Here is a 20,038-nt window from a genome sequence, read left to right as displayed (position 1 = left end):
CCCCACCTACCCTTCCCTCAAAGTACCCAAAGTCGATTGTATCATTCTTATGCCTTTGCGTCCTCATAGCTTAGCTCCCACATATCAGTGAGAACATATGATGTTTGTTTTTCCATTCCTGAGTTACCTCACTTAGAATAATAGTCTCCAAACTCACCCAGGTTGCTGCAAATACCGTTAATTCATTCCTTTTTATGGCTGAGTAGTATTCCAGCCTGTGTGTGTATATATACAGTGTGTGTGTGTATATATACATATGTGTGTATATGTATGTGTATGTGTATGTGTGTGTGTGTATATATATCTATCACAGTTTCTTTATCCACTCTGATGGGCATTTGAGTTGGTGCCATGATTTTGCAATTGCAAGTTGTAACTCCCATAAACATGTGTGTGCAAGTATCTTTTTCATATAATGACTTCTTTTCCTCTGGAAAGATAGCCAGTAGTGGGACTGGGTATTTGGGGTGTCTCCCAGGTCCTGCAGGAGCAGTCCCCTTGCTTCAGAAGGTCTGTAGGTCCTCTCTGGATTCCTGGTTTGTTCTTGCAGTCGTTCTGGAGCTAAAATTCATGATGTGAGCCTCTGTGCGCTGCTCTGTCCATCTGAGTCGGAGTTCGGAGCTCCAATCTAGTCCTGCCTCCCATCCACCATGATCAGCAGCTAACTCCCTTGATATTTTTTGATAGCAGCCAAAAAATATGGATGTGAGGTGGTTTTCCTCCCCCCGTTTGTTGAGATCCACTGCTTTAGGTTAATTGCCAGCATCACATACATACAAGCTGGTTGAGCTCAAGTTTATGTAACTATTAGTGTCCTATCTGTTCTTTTAACAATCTCTTATGGCCTGGCTTTTTGTGCATTTTTTTTTTTTCTGTAATGGCAACCTTACTGGTGTAATTAGTAGTCCAAATGTATTTGGATAGTTCTTATGCTTATGTACGAAGGAGATAAAGAGGGAATATTACAGGATGGTTAAAAGTACAGACTCTGGAGATGAAATGCTTGTCATGGATCTCTGAATCTGTCACTTGCTAACTTTCTGATTTGGGGACAAATTGACTTCTGTCTTATTTTTCTTTTTATCATCTGTAAAATAGGGTATACCTTCTTCATAGGGTCATTGTAAAGGTTAAATGAGGAAGACAGTGCTTCCTGACTTTTTTCACATGGCACATGTAGAAAATGATAAATTTTTACAGGTGGGTAAAAGAATGAGCTACAAGGAAATCCTACATAGACCTTGCATGACCGCCTCCAGGACTGGTGGAATCAGTAGTCCAGCTATAGTTCCCACTCGTTAATGGGCCACAAGTATATTATAGGATACATGTTGAAGAGCTGTGAATTCATTCATGAAAAATATTTTAAATACATAGCAGAAGTTTAGAAAGCCTAAGTCATTGTTTCATATAAATAGAGAGGACACTGCAGTAACTAAAGAACTGCCATTCTTGCCAGGCAAGAAACTCAGCATCTTAAATTATAGACTGTCTCTCCTAGAGGTATTAAAGTTTTCATACTTCATAAAGGTGTTAAACATTTGCATCTGTCTTTCACGTATTGTTCCGGTATCTTACAACTTTTAGTCAACACGTGATTAGAGCTCAGTTAAGAGCTCATTAAGTCTTTGGGCTACATATTGCTTATTGATTGTGGTTATCATTTCACTACCTAATTCTCACTTTTGTCTATAATTAGGGTCGTCGGGCTGTTAAAGCGGGAGCTTATGCTGCTTGCCAGGAAGCAAAGGAAGATATAAAGGTAACTTTCTGAATTATGGGGAAAAAGAGAAGTTAAAGACGAATGTACATTACAAGAGCCCAAGTAGAATAATTTGAGTGATGATGTCGTTGAAGTGGTTTGGGGCACCTAGATGCAGAGATCTGGAACTGGCAGGGTTATGTGATTTCTTCATTTGAAGTATAAATCCTTTAACTAAAAGCAGATTTTAAATGCTGTTTTTTTGGTTTGTTCCCTTCATTTGTAGAGTCATTCAGAAAATGTCTCTCAACATCCACTTCATGTAGAAGTATTACACTCAGAGATTATGGCTCATCAGAAATTTGCTTTGCGTCTTGGTTCCTGGATGAACAAAATTATGAGCTATTCAAGTAAGCATACCTCCTGTTTTTCTTGTTTCTGATAAAATACTATGTTTTTTATAGCCACAAATTTTAAAATGTCATTGAGTATGAAAGAAAGTTTTTCTTTTTTTTTGGTTTATACACTTTGATTAATTTTCAGGGTTGCATTTCAAATGTATAATATCTTAGGATATTATTTCAAGTGCATAGTATCAAATAATATCTTTTTATTGGCTGTTGAGTCTTTGATGTTGACAGAATTATTCTTTACCTCGAACGTGGGAGGATTAATGTTATTCTTTTCACGTGTTATAGGAAATTTACTTTTAGGAGAAATATCATAAGAATAAAAATTATGGCTGAATACGGGGGCTCATGACTGTAATCCCAGCACTGTGAGAGGCTGAGGCGGAAGGATCGCTTGAGCCCAGGAGTTCAAGACCAACCTGGGCAACAGAGTGAGACTCATCTCTATTTAAAAAGAAAAAGAAAACAAGTTGTGTAACTGTGTGACCTCTTTTGTTTGTAGGTGACTTTAGGCAGATCTTTTGCCAAGCATGCCTTAGAGAAGAACCTGACTCAGAGAATCCCTGTCTCATAAGCAGGTTAATGCTTTGGGATGCAAAGCTTTATAAAGGTAAGTAGACATTTGCTTATGCTGTTTGTCAGGAAGCAAAGGAAGATTATGACCTTAAAGTGGAGCTGTAATATCTTTTGTTTATTAAATTAGTTATTAAATCTGTAATCTTGATTGATAAGATATTACATGTGAATATAAAGTTTAACCAGTCAGTATGTATTCTTTGGTGTTAAAACCCAGGGATGTTGTCTTTTAATTATTGAGTCTTTTCATTTAGTGAGAGCCCGTCAAAAAGAGTATATATGTATGTATCTGTACATGTGTCTATATATTCAGGTAGTAGTGCCATTATTGAGTGGCAAAAAAGATGCTATTTTCATTGTAAAAATCTAAATGAAGAACAAAACGTAAAAGTCAAGTGAAAGGCTAAAAGCATGGAGAAGGAAAAGTACAGAGTAAGAGTACTTTTGAGTGAAATAGAAAAAGAATGAAAAGGTTGGGAGAGAATAAATTGAAGTGTAAGATGAAGTGATAGGAGGGGTGCAGAAAAAGAGGGAAAAGGCAATATATGTGTGTATTTTAAATTCCAGTTATTAAATATTAATACAATAAATACTATTTGAGGTCTGTTTGCATGTGAAATAATTTTATAATATTCTGCCACTCTAATAGCCAGAATGTTTTTGGTTTTTGCCTTGGTGATTCTCCTCATTCCCTCACCCTCCCCAAAATAATCTATAGGTGCCCGTAAGATCCTTCATGAATTGATCTTCAGCAGTTTTTTTATGGAGATGGAATACAAAAAACTCTTTGCTATGGAATTTGTGAAGGTAATTATTTATAAATTAGATATCAATAAATAGAAATAGGCAGTTTTTATAAATGAATTAATAGAAACAGGGATAATTAAGAATCCAAAATTAAATGTTATGATTTATTTCTTTGTCAAAAGTTTGTTCTTGGCCCTGCGGGTTGGCTCACGCCTGTAATCCCAGCACTTTGGGAGGCTGAGGTGGGTGGATCATTTGAAGTCGGGAGCTCGAGACCAGCCTGGCCAAGACGGTGAAACCCCGTCTCTACTACAAATACAAAAATTAGCCGGGCTTGGTGGCAGGTGTCTGTAGTCCCCAGCTACTCAGGAGGCTGAGGCAGGAAAATCGCTTGGACGTGGGAGGTGGAGGTTGCAGTGAGCCAAGATCACGCCACTGCACTCTAGTCTGGGCAACAGAGCGAGACTCCCATCTCAAAAAAAACAAGTTCGTTCTCATACGGTATATAAATATTTTCACAAATGTCATTTGCTAGTATAGAAACAGCATTCTTGAGAAGAGATAGGTGGAAAATGACCTACTGACCCAGAGCAAAGGGAGGTTATCACATTCACATATGCATTCAATCTTCCTAATCACTTATTTGCCTGTTAGTAAAATTACAATAAGAATAGAAGTGACTAATTGAAAAGGATAGCAGGAAAGAAGAACAGATGTGTATGCTAAAGTGGGGGGCAGGAATTAGGTGGCCAAGAGTTCTACTTAGTTGTTGGAAGCTAAAACGTAAGGCTAAAATTTATAGCTTTTTAATGTTTTATTAGTCTATCATCTATCTCTTACCTTACTGTATCTTTTTGTCTATCTACCAAATTAGATTGCAAGGTTATACAGATCAAGGACTCCTTTGAATCTTTTATTTTGCCTTATATAAAGGTATCCAATCATACTTGTTGATTTCCTCTGATTTTGAGTTGCAGTCAATTCTGTAAGACTTAAGATAGATATAGGACCCAAGATGGAATTGGAAGCAGAAAAAGAAATAAAGATTGTTGTAGGCAGATGACACTGTGGGATAAGATACCTGCATTCCCTGGATTTTATATGCAGACTTAAAAGTAACTAAGACATTTGTTGTTATGTCTTATCCTTCAGCAGTGATGGCAATTCAAGATGTTCTCTTCTAAAACTCTTTAGATATAGAATATTGGACCATATTTGTGATCTGAAATGAAACTTTGTTTTCTTATACAAAAGCTAATCTCCCTACTTAGATGATTTTTTTTGTACACCATGGTTACCCCTTAAACTTTGTAGGAATTCTAGAGGGTAAAGTATCTAACTTAAAGTAGGTTAAGTATCCAACTTTGTGCCTTACACATAATAGATGCCTATTATGTGACTGAGTATATTCCTATTTTTGTTGTCCCAGTATATCAGGGTTGTTTTGCAGCTGTTATGTACCAGTATGTGAAAGAAGTTATTTGCAGCCAGAGTCCATTCTGTTTAAAGCTGGATTCAATCTGATTGGTTGGTTTTTCTGGGTCATATCAGTTGTTAAATACTTTGAATATATTTCCTGCCCAATACCATTAGAGTGGAAGCTGCTGAAGATTGCCCCAGATTCTGTTTGGAGAAAGGATAGACTATACCATTGCAGTCCTCTGTTTGGTTTTTTTGTTTGTTTGTTTGTTTTTTAACCTGTGTGTATGTTTTAATAGTTTCCACTTCTATCTCTGCTAAATTGAGTAGGTGAATTTTTACTTGATTTGTTGTTTGTTATTCTCCTTCTAAGATATTTTTACTGATCATAATATCTTGCCTTAATAAATAGGAATTATATTACTTGACATGTTACAGATAGAAACAAACCTGCAGCAGTTATTAAAATTGGGATTTTTTAAAGGTCTTTAGTAGTGATTTATAACTGATTCTCTGCTTATATATTTCAGTATTATAAACAACTGCAGAAAGAATATATCAGTGATGATCATGACAGAAGTATCTCTATAACTGCACTTTCAGTTCAGATGTTTACTGTTCCTACTCTGGTATGTATTGATTATTCCTTTTCAGTCTTCTAAGTAAAACTTGTTTTGCTTTGTAAGAATTCCACTTAATGTTGAATCAAATTAGAACAATGTTAGAATCACTAAGTTGGGCTATGTGAATACTTTAGTGCTACCCAAGGACTAGTTAACTAGGCGCTGCCTTGGTTCAGATGTCCTCGTCAATGCAGATGACACCTAGAGCTGGTTTCTTACTTTCTAGAGTAACTTACGAATGCTGCCTTTTCAATACCAAAAATATTTTATTTTTAAGTTATTGTTTGTAGGCAGATAGAATAAGATAAAACTAAGAAGTGGGAGGGTGTGCCTGTCAAGCATTTGGGAGAGATGGTGCTACGCAGGCCTGGGAGGAGAGTGGAAGATTCTGCTTCCTTTGTATACCACTTCTTTTCTTTGTTTTTTTGTTTCTTGAGACAGAGTCTTGCTGGGTTGCCCTGGCTGGAGTGCAATGGGACGATCTCGGCTCACTGCAGCCTCCGCCTTCCGGGTTCAAGTGATTCTCATGCCTCAGCCACCCAAGTAGCTGGGATTACGGGCATGCACCACCACGCCTGGTTAATTTTTGTATTTTTAGTAGAGACGGGGTTTTACCATGTTGGCCAGGCTGGTCTCAAACTCCTGATCTCAGGTGATCTGCCCACCTTAGCCTCCCAAAGTGCTGGGATTGCAAGTGTGAGCCACCGCGCCCAGCCCTACTTCTTTTCTTGTTTGGAATTAGATAGTTATCCAAACTTGGTTAATTGTTTCTACTTTACCTTTTCAAAAGGATGGAGAGGAGAATTTAGATTGGGGTAAGGAGGAGATTTCAGAATAGATCGTAGTGTGCTAGAAGTCATGAAGTATATCTTTGTTGTACTTGCTCATTGTGTGATTTTTTTTTTTGAGATGAAGTCTCGCTCTGTCACTCAGGCTGGAGTGTAGTAGCATGATCTCAGCTCACTGCAACCTCCGCCTCCTGGTTCAAGTGATTCTCCTGCCTCAGCCTCCTGAATAGCTGAGATTACAGGCATTGCCACCACACCTGGCTAATTTTTGTATTTTTTGTGGAGACAGGGTTTTGCCATGTTGACCAGGGTAGTCTCGAACTCCTGAGTTCAGGTGATCCACCTGCCTCAGCCTCCCAAAGTCCTGGGATTACAGGCATGAGCCACCACACCCGGCTTCATTGTGTGATTACTGATGATAAACATTTATCTAGATAACCAGTCTAATGGGCTTGGGGTATCCAGATAGGTGTTGTCTAGTTACGGAGGAGTAGGGAATTTTTTCTTTTAGAAAATAACTTCTTAGTAGTTCCTATTCAGTGAAACTAAGGACTATGTTTAACATTCAATAACAAACATTTATTAAAAATGACATACTGACTAACCAAATGAATGAATAAATTAAGTCCATACCACAATGAGTTAATGCTAAAGAAAATATTCTTGAAATATTCCGCAGGCTCGACATCTTATTGAAGAGCAGAATGTTATCTCTGTCATTACTGAAACTCTGCTAGAAGTTTTACCTGAGTACTTGGACAGAAACAATAAATTCAACTTCCAGGGTTATAGCCAGGACAAATTGGGAAGAGTATATGCAGTAATATGTGACCTAAAGTAAGTTATTCAAGTCAAAAGGTGAGGGCACCTGTTAAACTCAGTGTGCTTATTTGCTCTGTCTTATAAGTAATCCTGTGATCATTTTGGTTACCAGAATTCTCTTTATAATGATGGCAAGTACAGAGAACTGTTACTGCCTTGCGTTAATAAATGTCTTCAGTGAAGGCTTCTTATTGAGTTGTAAAACCTGGTTAATAAAGAAGGTATTGAGGAGAGGCCTGTTACAGGAACTTGGGATCTCCTGGGGTCACCACATGCGTTGCCATTGTAATTACCATACTTTTCACTCACTTCCACTCTCACACTTTGGTTCTGTCCTTCCTATATAGTCTCTTTGTGCATAGTTTCAGATAGTCTATTGACGTAAATTTCTTTCTTTTTCTTTTTCTTTTTTTTTTTTTGAGACAGGGTCTCGCCATGTTGCCCAAGCTGGAGTGCAGTGATGCAAACATGGCTCACTGAAGCCTCGACCTGCTGGGCTCCAATGATTCTCCTGCCTCAGCCTCCCATGTAGCTGGGACCTACAGGCACGTGCCACCATGCCTGGCAAATTTTTTATTGTTTTGTAGAGACGGAGTCTCACTTTTTGTTGCCCAGGCTGGCTTCGAACTCCTGGGCTCAAGCAACCCTCCTGCTTTGGCCTCCCATAGTGTTGGGATTACAGTCATGAGCTACTGCGGCTGGCTGTTAACATTTTTTTAACTCCCTTTTCACTATACAGTTGATCCTCTGTATCTGTGGGTTCCACATCTGTGTCAACCAACCACAGATTGAAAATACTCCATTTTTAAAAAATTGCCGGGAGGCTGAGACAGAAGAATCGCTTGAACGCAGGAGGTGGAGGTTGTAGTGAGCCGAGATTGCGCCACTGCACTCCAGCCTGGCAACGGAGTGAGACTCCATCTCAAAAAAAAGAAAAAAAATTGCGTCTGTATCAGACCAGCCTGGACAACATAGCGAGACCTTGTTTCTACAAAAATAAAAATAAAAATTAGCCAGGTACAGCAGTGCAAGCCCATATTCCTAGCTACTCAGGATGCAGAGGCGAGAGGATCACTTGAGCCCAGGGGTTTGAGGTTACAGTAAACTGTGATCATGCCACTGCACTCCAGCCTGGGCAACAGAGCAGGATCCTATCTCTAAAAAAATAAAATAAAGTTTAGTAAATTATTATGTTTTATCTTCAGTATAAGTGGAGATGGTAGGTAAATTCAGTAGTGAATCAATATGTAGCCATTGTAATTGAAATTTGTTTCTCAGCTAAATTAGGCAAAAATTACATGTTGTACAAAACAAAAACTCCTAATGGCAGTACTTAAAGTTATTGTTAGGTCAGTGAATATAGAAAAAAAATCTCTCTACCGTGGCTATCATTACTGTGAAGTATTCTAACTGAGTTATTTTTATATCCAGTTAAGTGGTGCATAATCACTTGTTTTGTCATATTTTACGAGTCTCTGACTATAGCTAGTCTCTACGGTGAATAATTTAGAGCCAGCACATCCCTAAATACCTACCCTTATAGCAGAACTTTAAGGTGTCTAGTTTGGAAGGCAACTTTAAATCTTCTAATGCTTACAATTCCTCCCCTGTATCCCAACCTAAATATAGATATCTCCAGTGACCAGGGGAAGGGAAAATTAACACCTGTTCTGCAGGTACTGTGTAATTCACTCTCATAAGAATCCTGTGAGATTTATTAGTAACTGCTATGTGCCAAGGAGCTTTGCTTATCTTACCTGATTATATTCTTGCACCATTCTTAGAAGGTACTTGATATAATCTTACTTTGTAGATTGTAAATATTTGCCTCAGGTCACAAACCTAGTAAGTGGCAGAACTGAGATTTGATTATAAACACCGTTTATCTGTAAAACTCATGTTTCTTTCACTATGTCATGTAGCCTCACAGGATACATAAACAACAACACAAAATCTACTCTGAAACCTGGCCTAACACACCAATCACAAAAACTCTTTATTTAGCAAATAATTCGTGTTCATTGCTTTCTCAGTCTCTCATTGTAGAAATTCTGTAGTCACATCTTACTCTTTCCCTACATATTTATTTACTAATTTCCCCTGAAACCTTGTTTTTAAATTAGTTAGCAATAACCACACTTAATGTATTTTCTTTCCAGGATAAAGTCTAAATTCTGTCAGAATTTGTAGGTCTTCATAGTTTAGCTTTGTGTTTATGTGACTGTACCTCAGCATGAAATAAGTTTGTTGGTACTAGTAGGTACTCTGTTCAGCCTGCCTTAGGAAATTTTCATTCTCTCAAAGCAGCACATTCCAACTTTGGATAGCTTCTTCCAACTATTAGAAAGTTTCCTATTGTATATTGAACTCTTGTCTTTTTTTGTAGCTTTTATTTTCTGGTTCTAGTTCTCTCTTTGTCCATTCAGAACAACTTCAATTCTCATTTAACTTGAAGAAGTATTTAAAGGCAGCAGTCATATCTGCCAGGTCTCTTCTACATTGAGTTGCATTTATTTCTTTAACTGGTCCCATTTCATGTTGGTTAAAATTCCTTTTAAATCATTGTCCGTCTCTACTGAACCCGTTCCAGGTGCATGTATACCATTTATGTGCCAAGAAATGAACACAGTACTCCAACTGAGATCTGCCTAGTAAAACATAGAAGGGAGGGATTGCTACCTCTCTTATTCTAAAAAATTTATGTCTATTACTTTAGTTTTGTCACTTGCTCTTTGGGAGGTATCTCATGGGGTACTTTGTTTCTCAGTTGCTAATTTATTGTGGAAATGCAACTTAGAAAAGAGATGCGGTTGAACCTTGGTGCTATTGAGGAACAATATTATTCTTTTATTACTCCAACCTGTTCCTTTGTTCCATTTCCAGAAAGTATAGCACACTCTCAAACCAAATCATTCCCTTATTGTCTCACCCTGTCCACACTTTTCTCCCTCTTTTCCCATTGCTTTTGCCACTTATTTTTATCTACAGACTTCTTTTCTTTCCCTTCCTTACCCTTTTGTTTGTTCCAATCCCTTGTATCTTCTTTACTTGGTAAGTCATCTATAGAGGTCGCTCATTAGCTATGTGAGATTGCTAGAAACCAAAAATGTAACTTCTCTTCTAGATCAGTGCTTCTCAGATTTTAATGTGAATGCAAATCATCTGGGGAGCTGCTTTTTCTATTTTTATTTAACTTTTATTTTGAGTTCAGGGGTACATGTGCAGGCTTGTTACATAGGTAAACTTGTGTCATGGGGGTTTGTTGTTAAGATTATTTTGTCACCCAAGTATTAAGCCTAGTACCCATTAGCTATTTTTTCTGATCCTCTCCCTCCTCCCAACCTCAATCCTCTGATAGACCCTAGTGTGTGTTGTTCCCCTCTATGTGTCCATGTGTTCTCATCATTTAGTTCCCACTTGTAAGTGAGAAGATGCAGTATTTGGTTTTCTGTTTCTGCGTTAGTTTGCTAAGGATAATGGCCTCCAGCTCCATCCACGTTCCCAGAAAAGACGTGATCTCATTCTTTTTCTGGCTGCATAGTATTCCGTGGTGTATATGTACCAAATTTTCTTTATCCAGTCTATCACTGATGGGCATTTAGGTTGATTCCATGTCTTTGCTATTGTGAATGCTGCAGTGAATGTATGTGTGCATGTGTCTTTATAATAGAACAATTTATATTCCTTTGGGTGAATACCCGGTAATGAAATTGCCGGGTTGAATGATATTCCTGTTTTTAGGTCTTCAAGGAATTGTCACACTGTCTTCCATAATGCTTGAATTAATTTATGCTCCTACCAACAGTATATGAGCATTCATTTTTCCCTGCAACCTCCCCAGCATCTATGACTTTTTACTTTTTAATAGTAGCCATTGTGACTGGTGTGAGATGGTATCTCATTGTGGTTTTGATTTGCATTTCTCCAATGATCAGTGATGTTGAGCTTTATTTCATGTGATTGTTGGCAGCATGTATGTCTTCTTTTGAAAAGTGTCTGTTCTGTTCTTATCCTTTGCTCCCCCACCTCGCTTTTTTTTTTTTTTTTTTTTTGAGACGGAGTCTCGCTCTGTCGCCCAGGCTGGAATGCAGTAGCGCTATCTCAGCTCACTGCCAACCTCAGTCTCCTGGGTTCAAGTGATTCTCCTGCCTCAGCCTCCCGAATAGCTGGGGCTACAGGCACATGCTGTCATGCCTGGCTAATTTTTTGTAATTTAGTGGAGATATTTTAGTGGAGACAGGTTGCCCAGGGTGGTCTTGAACTCCTGAGCTCAGGCAATCTGCCCACCTTGGCCTCCCAAAGTGCTGGGATTAGAGGCGTAAGCCACTGCACCTGGCCTCACTTATTAATTTTTTTTTTTTTTGTAAATTTATTTATGTTCCCTATAGATCCTGGCTATTAGGCCTTTGTCAGATTCATAGTTTGCAAAAATTTCTCCCATTCTGTTGGTTGTCTCTTCACTCTGTTGATAGTTTCCTTTGCTGTGCAGAAGCAAATCATCTGGGGAGCTTCCTTAATTTAAATTCAGATTCTGGGGCTGATTGCATTGGCTCATGTGCTTTGGAAGGCTGAGGCAGGAGGATTGCTTGAGGCCAGGAGGTTGCAACCAGCCTGGGCAACATAGTGAGACTTTGTCTCTACAAAAAATAAAATTAGCCAGGTTTGATGGCACGCGCCTGTAGTCTTAGCTACTGAGGAGGCTGAGGCAGGAGGATTACTCGAGCCTGAGAGTTTGAAATTGCGGTGAGCTATGATTGCACCACTGCACTCCAACCTGGGCAACAGAGTAAGGCCAAGTTTAAAAAAAAAACAGGGGCAGGGGTGCTTCTTATTTAGCAGGTCTGATTAGAGCCCAAGATGGTTGCATCTCTAAAGAGCACTCAGGTGAGGCTGGTGCTGCTGGTTAGTGGACCACACTTTGAGTAGTAGTGCTTTAGAAAGCAACGAAACATGAATGCCATTTGTTCAGTGTGGCAGATTTTAAACTTTAATCTTTTTTATCTTTTACTTTAAAAGAAAGATTTAGATGGTAATTAGTGTATTTGAATTAAATCTTTATAAGTTTCTTTGATGATTGTATTTTTAATGTACATTTGCATGTTAATGGGTATCTAAAGAGTGAGAAAAATTAAACCACAATCCTATCTTTACAGTTAAAAAAAATGTATTTTCTTTGTTGCTTTGTCTTTATGTACCTGCATTACTTCTTTTTTTGTGTGTCGTTCTGTCGCCCAGGCTGGAGTGCAGTGTCGCGATCTCGGCTCACTGCAAGCTCTGCCTCCTGGGTTCACGCCATTCTCCTCCTTCAGCCTCCCAAGTAGCTAGATGGGACTACAGGCGCCCGCCACCACACCCAGCTAATTTTTTGTATTTTTAGTAGAGACGAGGTTTCACCGTGTTAGCCAGGATGGTCTCAATCTCCTGACCTCGTGATTCGCCTGCCTTGGCCTCCTAAAGTGCTGGGATTACAGGCATGAGCCATACATTACTTCTTTTATACATTATTTTAGTGTTTAACATTGAATTTCTGTCTACTGTATGTATCTGTTTTTCCCACTATACTATGAACTTAAGGACAGGTGTGTCCATGTTTATGTTCCCAATACCTGCAATATAACAGGAATTTATTCTCATTGGTCAAGTGCAAAATAGTGTTTTATACTTGTTAATAATTACTTCCTGATAACTCATTTCATGATAAACATTGTTCCCATTGTATATGAAACCAGTCATTGTCTTTACAGCCAAAAGAAATATTGATCATACAAATTATAGGCTAAAATGAGTTTGTTTATCTCTTGAAACTAGTACATCCTGATGTGCAAGTCAAGATGACAAGTGCTTACATCCTTCTTCCAAGTTCTGGGTTATGAAAAACTGGAGGTAGAAAATCTGTTCCAAATCTCCTGAGGCTGAAAGAATTTCAGCTGGCCCTTTGGCTGATGGGTGTGAACAGTTCTAGGGAATCTGTACTGTGGTTGTCCAGAGTTAGCTGTGACAGGCTTGGTCAGTTCTAGGTTCACTTAATCAAACTAACCTCTGAGAATGTAGTGTGTGAAGTCAGGTTTAGCTTGATATCTGCCTCTTCTAGAGCATTCATATTTTACTGGTTGTATTTAAAATAAGGCAGAATAAATAATTCTAGCTCTACTCAGAGCTTCTAATTATTGTGAGAAATTAGAATCCATAATTTTTATAAATCAACATTGTCTATAACCCTGAGAACCTTAAAATTATCTCAAAATAGAGAAGTGAAATATTTCTTTCTTTCTCGAAACGATAGGTATATCCTGATCAGCAAACCCACAATATGGACAGAAAGATTAAGAATGCAGTTCCTTGAAGGTTTTCGATCTTTTTTGAAGATTCTTACCTGTATGCAGGTATGATCATTTTTCTGTACATCAGTAAGAGAAATTTATTTTTAAAAATTGAACCGCAGTCTTTTTAAAGCAGATTTTGGTTTTAATACAAGAAAGAATTTATCTAGCAAAGTAGAAACAAGATTTAAACGTTGACTCACTCATCCTGTTTTGATAGATCCTTTTATATACCTTAGTTTACTATTGCTCCTTTTTTTTTTTTTTTTTCGAAGACAGAGTCTTGCTCTGTTGCCAGGCTGGAGTGCAGTGGTGCGATCTCGGCTCACTGCAACCTCCGCCTCCCGGGTTCAAGTGATTCTCCTGCCTCAGTCTCCCAAGTAGCTGGGATTACAAGCATGCGCCACCACACCCAGCTAATTTTTGTATTTTTAGTAGAGGCGGGGTTTCACCATGTTGGCCAGGATGATCTCGATCTCTTGACCTCCCAAAGTGTTGGGATTACAGGTGTGAGCTGCCACGCCCGGCCTACTATTGCTACTTCTGTTAATGTTTGCTGAATACTTACCATGTGATAAATGTGTAGTAAGCACTTTTCATGCATGATCTCTTTTGAGCCTTATAGCAATCTTGTTAAGTAGTTACTATTAATATTCTCCTTTTACGTGTAAGGGTTACTTGCATGTGCAGCAAGCACAACACATATTTTTTTGGCTCCCTCACCCTTATGGAAAGCATGCACAGTTGTTGGGTGATGAGGTTAAGGTGCTTGTTTTCATCTTGACATCTCCTAAACCCTCTGAATTCATCTACATTTAGTATCTTCACTTGTTAGCTTCTAATACTTCTTTAGAGTCTGACTTATGCCCTTATTAATTGACAAGAACTGCATTTAGAAAAAAATATCAAAGGATCCATTTAGTAACCAAGCTTAGAAATAATTTGCCCAGGGTCACACAGCTAGAAATACCAGACAGAGCTGGGCTTTGTGGTTAATGTTCTAACCCTGAGCACATACCTGAGAGCTGGGAATTGAACCCATGCATTCTGACCCGGTATAACAACCATGTTAAAATGTTATGAATCCTGACAGTTTTATATTTTGCCAGGAGCAGAGCAAAGAGAGAGGGCTCAGATAGGTATATGTTGACCAACTTTTAATTGCAGGGAATGGAAGAAATCCGAAGACAGGTTGGGCAACACATTGAAGTGGATCCTGATTGGGAGGCTGCCATTGCTATACAGATGCAATTGAAGAATATTTTACTCATGTTCCAAGAGTGGTGTGCTTGTGATGTAAGTAAAATTTGTTAGTAGGATCAATGCCTTTTCAAGTTCTTAGTAATTATTAATAGTATAGTTTTATGTTGCAGCTTCCTTGATGTAAAGTTTTTATTATTTATAGTAGCTTTTTACATATTTGAGCTTGTCTTTTTAAATTTAGGGGGAAACTGTATATACTTGAGTAGAAAGTGTGCACTGTGGTAGTTTTGCTTATTTTGGGGAATAGCAGGGTTTATACATATGTATATATGTATTTATACACACACTTATTCCCTGGAAAATGCATATTAATAATAATATAATTAGGACCATATTAGACTTTTAAATATTCCAGGAATGGAGAGGGGTAGATTATTCATTCAAGAGCTTTGTTATATGTGTTAGTTTCAAACTATAGAACTAATGTATTTCCTTAAGCAGCAATTTTAGACCATAACCGTCTTTAAATATGTAATCCCACCCTAGATTCCCTTTAAGAATGATGACCTCATTTATTTATTTTCTGAGAAAATTGCCATTATCTAAGTTAAATTCTCTCATCATCCCTGCTTTCTCTGTGTCTGTTACCATAACCTCTTCAGTGACTAAGTTTTTCTGTGTCTTCACTATTGGTCTTTTCCTTTTTGTCTCTTTCTAAGTCTAATGCCTCTACCTAGGCTCTTGGTTCTGACTTATATTACTTTTTCCTGGAGTTAGCTTCCTGAATTATCTGGACTTGTGTTTCCTACTCTTTTAATCAACTGTCTATAAACACACAGGACTCCCTTATTTTTAAAAACAACAATAATAAAAGCCTCCTTTCTTGCCTTTGCACCCCTGAGAACTATAATCTCTTCTGCTTCACCACCAGCAATTGGTCATAGGTTCAGAGTGGCAGCCATACCCACAAATGTAGTAGACTTTAATCTAGCACTGTAGCTTTTTAGTACAATCACCACAGGAAATACTGTCCAGCAAGCACAGCATGTATTTTTTGGCTTCCCTCACTTTTATGGAGGGCATGCACAATTGTTAGGTGATGAGGCGAAGGTTTCATCTTGACTTCTTCCAAACCTTCTGAAGTCATCTACATTTAGTATCTTCATTTGTAGCTCCTAACACTTCTTTACAGTCTGGCTTCTGCCCTTGTCAATTGACAAGAACTGCATTTAGAAAAAAATCACAGAGGATCCATTTGGTAACCAAATTCAGAGGTCTTTCCTTAGTTTCCATCTTCCCTGAATTATCTGTAGCATTATATTTTCTTGAGTACCTTAATCGTCTTGAAACTTTGTTTCCCTCTGGTTTTCACAAACATGCATTATCCTAATATATTTATTATTGATTACCTATTTCAGTCAGTGATTACCTTTTTTTCTGGTGCCTTCTGCCTGCTAAACAAGACATTCCCCAATATTCTCTTTCTTACAGAAATATGTTTTCACAAATACGTCTTCCTAATTGTTTGTGATTCTTCTCTTTGCCGTCTTAGGGCAATTAGCTTGTCCCATTTACATGGTATTTAAAATTTTTTTACTTTGATGGTAAATGTGTATGTGTGTATATCTTACATTCTTTTCTCTTCTCTTGTATTTCTACCACTTAGTTAAAAGTTCATAGGGATGACTCTCCTAAGCTACAGTGTCCCTTCTGTTTGTGGGCCAGACATTCCTGTTTAGATCTTACACGTGTGTGTCTGTGTGTGTGTGTGTGTCTGTGTGTGTTTTAGAGACAAGGTCTTACTCTGTCACCCAGGCTGGAGTATAGTGGCGCTATCGTGGCTCACTGCAGCCTTGACCTCCTGGCCTCACATGATCCTCCCACCTTAGTCTCCAAAGTAGCTGGAACTGCAGGCACATGCCACCATACCTAGCTAATTTTTTAAAATTTTTTTTATTTTTTGCAGAGACAGGGTTTCTCTGTGTTGCCCAGGCTAGTCTCAAACTCCTAACTTCAAGTGATTCTCTTTCTTTGGCCTCCCAAAGTGCTGGGATTATAGGCATGAGCCACCACACCTGGCCTCAAACTCAAAATATTTCAAATGGACCTGTCATCATTTCCTGCTGCTTCCAACTTGCATTTTCTCATTTTGATTATCCTTGTTTTATTAATGACATTACTATTAAATTCATCCATATGGGAAATCTCAGAGCCACTGTTTTCTATATGTGCAACGTTAACTGGTGTTTTGAAGGGAAAAATGTTCTGGGTTCACGTAAGATTCAGAAATGTTAGGTTAAACAAAAAGAGGATTTTTTTTTTCTTTTAAAGCTACTGAATTTCTTTCTTTTTTTTTTTCCTTTGAGATGGAGTCTCGCTCTGTCACCCAGGCTGGAGTGCAGTGGCACGAACTTGGCTCACTGCAACCTCTGCCTCCTGGGTTCAAGCGATTCTCCTGCCTCAGCCTCCCGAGTAGCTGGGACTACAGGTGTGCCCCACCACACCCGGCTAATTTGTTTTCTATTTTTTAGTAGAGACGGGGTTTCAGCATATTGGCCAGGCTGGTCTCAAACTCCTGACCTCGTGATCTGCCCACCTCGGCCTTCCAAAGTGCTAGGATTGCAGGTGTGAGCCACCGCGCCCAGCCGCTACTGAATTTCTAAAACCCTTTAGTTAGTCAGTATGCTGATTTCTGAGAGGGATATTTCCAAATCATCTGTTTGACCATGGAGTTCCTTTTTCAAGATTAAATTAGAAACATTATCTTAAAAGAATGGCCTTTAACTTCTCTCTTCCTTCTATATTCACGCAGATTTGATTCTTCCTTATCTCAAATATATTTTATAATCCTAAATTATTTTCTATGGGTTCATTCTTTTTTGTCGTGACGGGCTCACTCTAGTTCAGACCCTTATCACTTTACTTTATAGTCATCTTCCTGTTGGTTTCTCTGTCTACTAACTTTATCCTCTCCAATCTGCCATCTTCAATGACCCACATTAATTCTTCCTGAAGCAGTGTGTTGACTACATTATTACACTGCAGACTCTATCAGTGTATTCACATGCCTGTGCCAAGGCACATTTCCAGTTCAAATGCTTGTTAATTTCATCCATAAATTCTTTTATTTTATCTACTCTTTATTCTCCACTGCCTGAATAGGAGTTGTATTTCTCTTATTTTTGTCTTTATTTATTCTATATCTTTGCTTAGAATGCCATCTTCTCCTTATCTTTCCCCATACTTAAATTCTGCATATTCTTTTAGGGCCCATCAGAAGCTGCTTTCACAAATATGTCTTCCCAGTTCTTTGTGATTCTTTTTTTTTCCCCCTCTTAGAGCAATTAGTTTGTACCATTTACATGGTACTTATTTTTTACTTTGATTATAAGTGCATATATGGGTATATCTTATGTTTCCTACAAGTTTGCAGATCCTGTGGAGGTAGACTTAGTAATACATAGAACAATTTTCCACTCATATTTAGTAAATATTTATTGAATGATGCATGTTATGCTGGGCATGGTGGCCCACACCTGTAATGCTAGCACTTTGGGAGGTCAAGGTGGGCGAACCACTTGAGCCCCAGAGTTCAAAACCAGCTTGGGCAACATGCGGAGACCCTGCCTCTACAAAAAAATACAAAAACTGGGCATGGTGGCACGCGCCTGTAGTCCCAGCTACTCAGGAGGCTGAGGTGGGAGAATCACCTCAGGTGACTGAGCCCAGGAGGTTGAGGCTGCAGTGAGCTGTGATTATGCCACTGTACTCCAGCCTAGGCCACAGGACAGGCTGTCTCAAAAAAAAAAAAAGTGTTAAAGTAGAAAACTTGTCACCTTTTTTATCTTATTTTCCTCTTAGGAAGAACTCTTACTTGTGGCTTATAAAGAATGTCACAAAGCTGTGATGAGGTGCAGTACCAGTTTCATATCTAGTAGCAAGACAATAGTACAATTGTGTGGACATAGTTTGGAAACAAAGTCCTACAGAGTATCTGAGGATCTTGTAAGCATACATCTGCCACTCTCTAGGACCCTTGCTGGTGAGTGTTTGTTTTTTATTTTTGCATATACCTATTAGCTTTCTTTCTAGGTATTCATTTAGTAGAATCATTTGTATTTTTGTTCTGTGCTCAATATGTATAGACATGCTTAGGTCAGATACTGCAGTTAAGGGCTGTTACTGTCCTTCAAGGAGCTGTCACCAGAACATCTATTTAAAGATGCTTATTTACCTGGGCTTTGTTTTGTCTGGGTCAACTTATGGATCCTTACAGTATATACTTAAGGACTAACATGGTAACTCATCTCCCACCCAAATTTAAATATAATAAAATCTGGTTGCTGGTTTCTAAACCTCCTCTCTGACCAATTTCACTGGTGTATTATCTGTATCATTCTTTATCGTTAAAAGGAAGAAATCATAGATTCTCCTTAATCATTTGCATTTCCATGTAAATTGGCCATTCATTTGTCAGGGTTTTTAAAAAATACCTTTATTGAAGTGTATATATTTCTATTTTCAATGATAAGAAAATGTACATGACATAAAGCTTATCATTTTAGCCATTTTTAAGTGTACAGTTCAGTGGCACTAAGTATATTCACATTTTCTACAACTATCACCACCATCCTTCTCCAAAAGCTTTTTATCTTCTAAAAATGAAACTTCCAAAACTGAATAGAATAATAGTTTATTAAACAATACCTCCCCATTGGCTCCTCCCCACACCCGCTAGCAACTACCACTCTCTGTGTCTATGAATTTGACTACTCTAGGTACCTATTATAAGTTGACTCAAACAGTATTTGTCCTTTTGTGACTGGCTTATATCACCTAGCATAATGTCTTCAGGTTTATGTTGTAGTACATGTCAGAATTCCCTTTTTTTAAAGGCTGACTAATATTCCATTGTATGAATATACCACATTTTGTTCATCCATTTATCCATTGATGGACACTTGGGTTGCTTCTACCTTTTGGCTGTTATGAATAGTGCTGTTATGAACATAGATATAGAAGTATCTGTTCAAGTCCTTGCTTTCAATTTTTTGGGTATATACCCAAATGTGGGATTGGGTATTCTATGTTTAGTTTTTTGAGGAACCATCATATTGTTTTCCTTAGTGGCTGTACCATTTTACATTCCCACCAGCATGCACTAGGATTCCATTTTCTCTACACCTTGCCAACACTTGCTATTTTTCCTTTTTCCCCCCTAGATAATAACCATTCTAATGGATATGAAGTGGTATCTCATTGTGGTTTTGATTTGCATGTCCCTAGTGATTAGTGATTTTGATCAGCTTTTCACATGTTTATTGGCCATTTGTATATCTTCTTTGGAGAACTATCTATTCAAGTGCTCTGCCCATTTTTTAATCTGATTTAATTTTGCTGTTCAGTTGGAGTTACTTATATAATTCTA

At 38.2% G+C, this 20,038-nt stretch overlaps 1 protein-coding gene across 1 annotated transcript in view; it reads left to right on the top strand.

The window, feature by feature from the left end:
* UBR1 (ubiquitin protein ligase E3 component n-recognin 1) overlaps positions 1-20,038 on the top strand; it is a 155,920-nt gene that overhangs the window by 43,427 nt on the left and 92,455 nt on the right. Inside the window, exons 8-16 of the mRNA XM_024232699.3 lie at positions 1,700-1,762; positions 1,989-2,112; positions 2,615-2,722; positions 3,407-3,495; positions 5,385-5,483; positions 6,945-7,102; positions 13,371-13,470; positions 14,575-14,703; positions 18,472-18,652. Of these exons, the coding sequence (XP_024088467.2) occupies positions 1,700-1,762; positions 1,989-2,112; positions 2,615-2,722; positions 3,407-3,495; positions 5,385-5,483; positions 6,945-7,102; positions 13,371-13,470; positions 14,575-14,703; positions 18,472-18,652 (1,051 nt within the window). The remainder of the gene's footprint in view (positions 1-1,699; positions 1,763-1,988; positions 2,113-2,614; positions 2,723-3,406; positions 3,496-5,384; positions 5,484-6,944; positions 7,103-13,370; positions 13,471-14,574; positions 14,704-18,471; positions 18,653-20,038) is intronic.

The sequence above is a fragment of the Pongo abelii genome, chromosome 16 (assembly GCF_028885655.2).
Source record: "Pongo abelii isolate AG06213 chromosome 16, NHGRI_mPonAbe1-v2.0_pri, whole genome shotgun sequence".
NCBI classification, from domain to species: Eukaryota; Metazoa; Chordata; class Mammalia; order Primates; family Hominidae; genus Pongo; species Pongo abelii.
The sequence above is the reverse complement of the archived record's forward strand: the minus strand, read 5'-3'. Positions and strand labels throughout refer to the sequence as shown.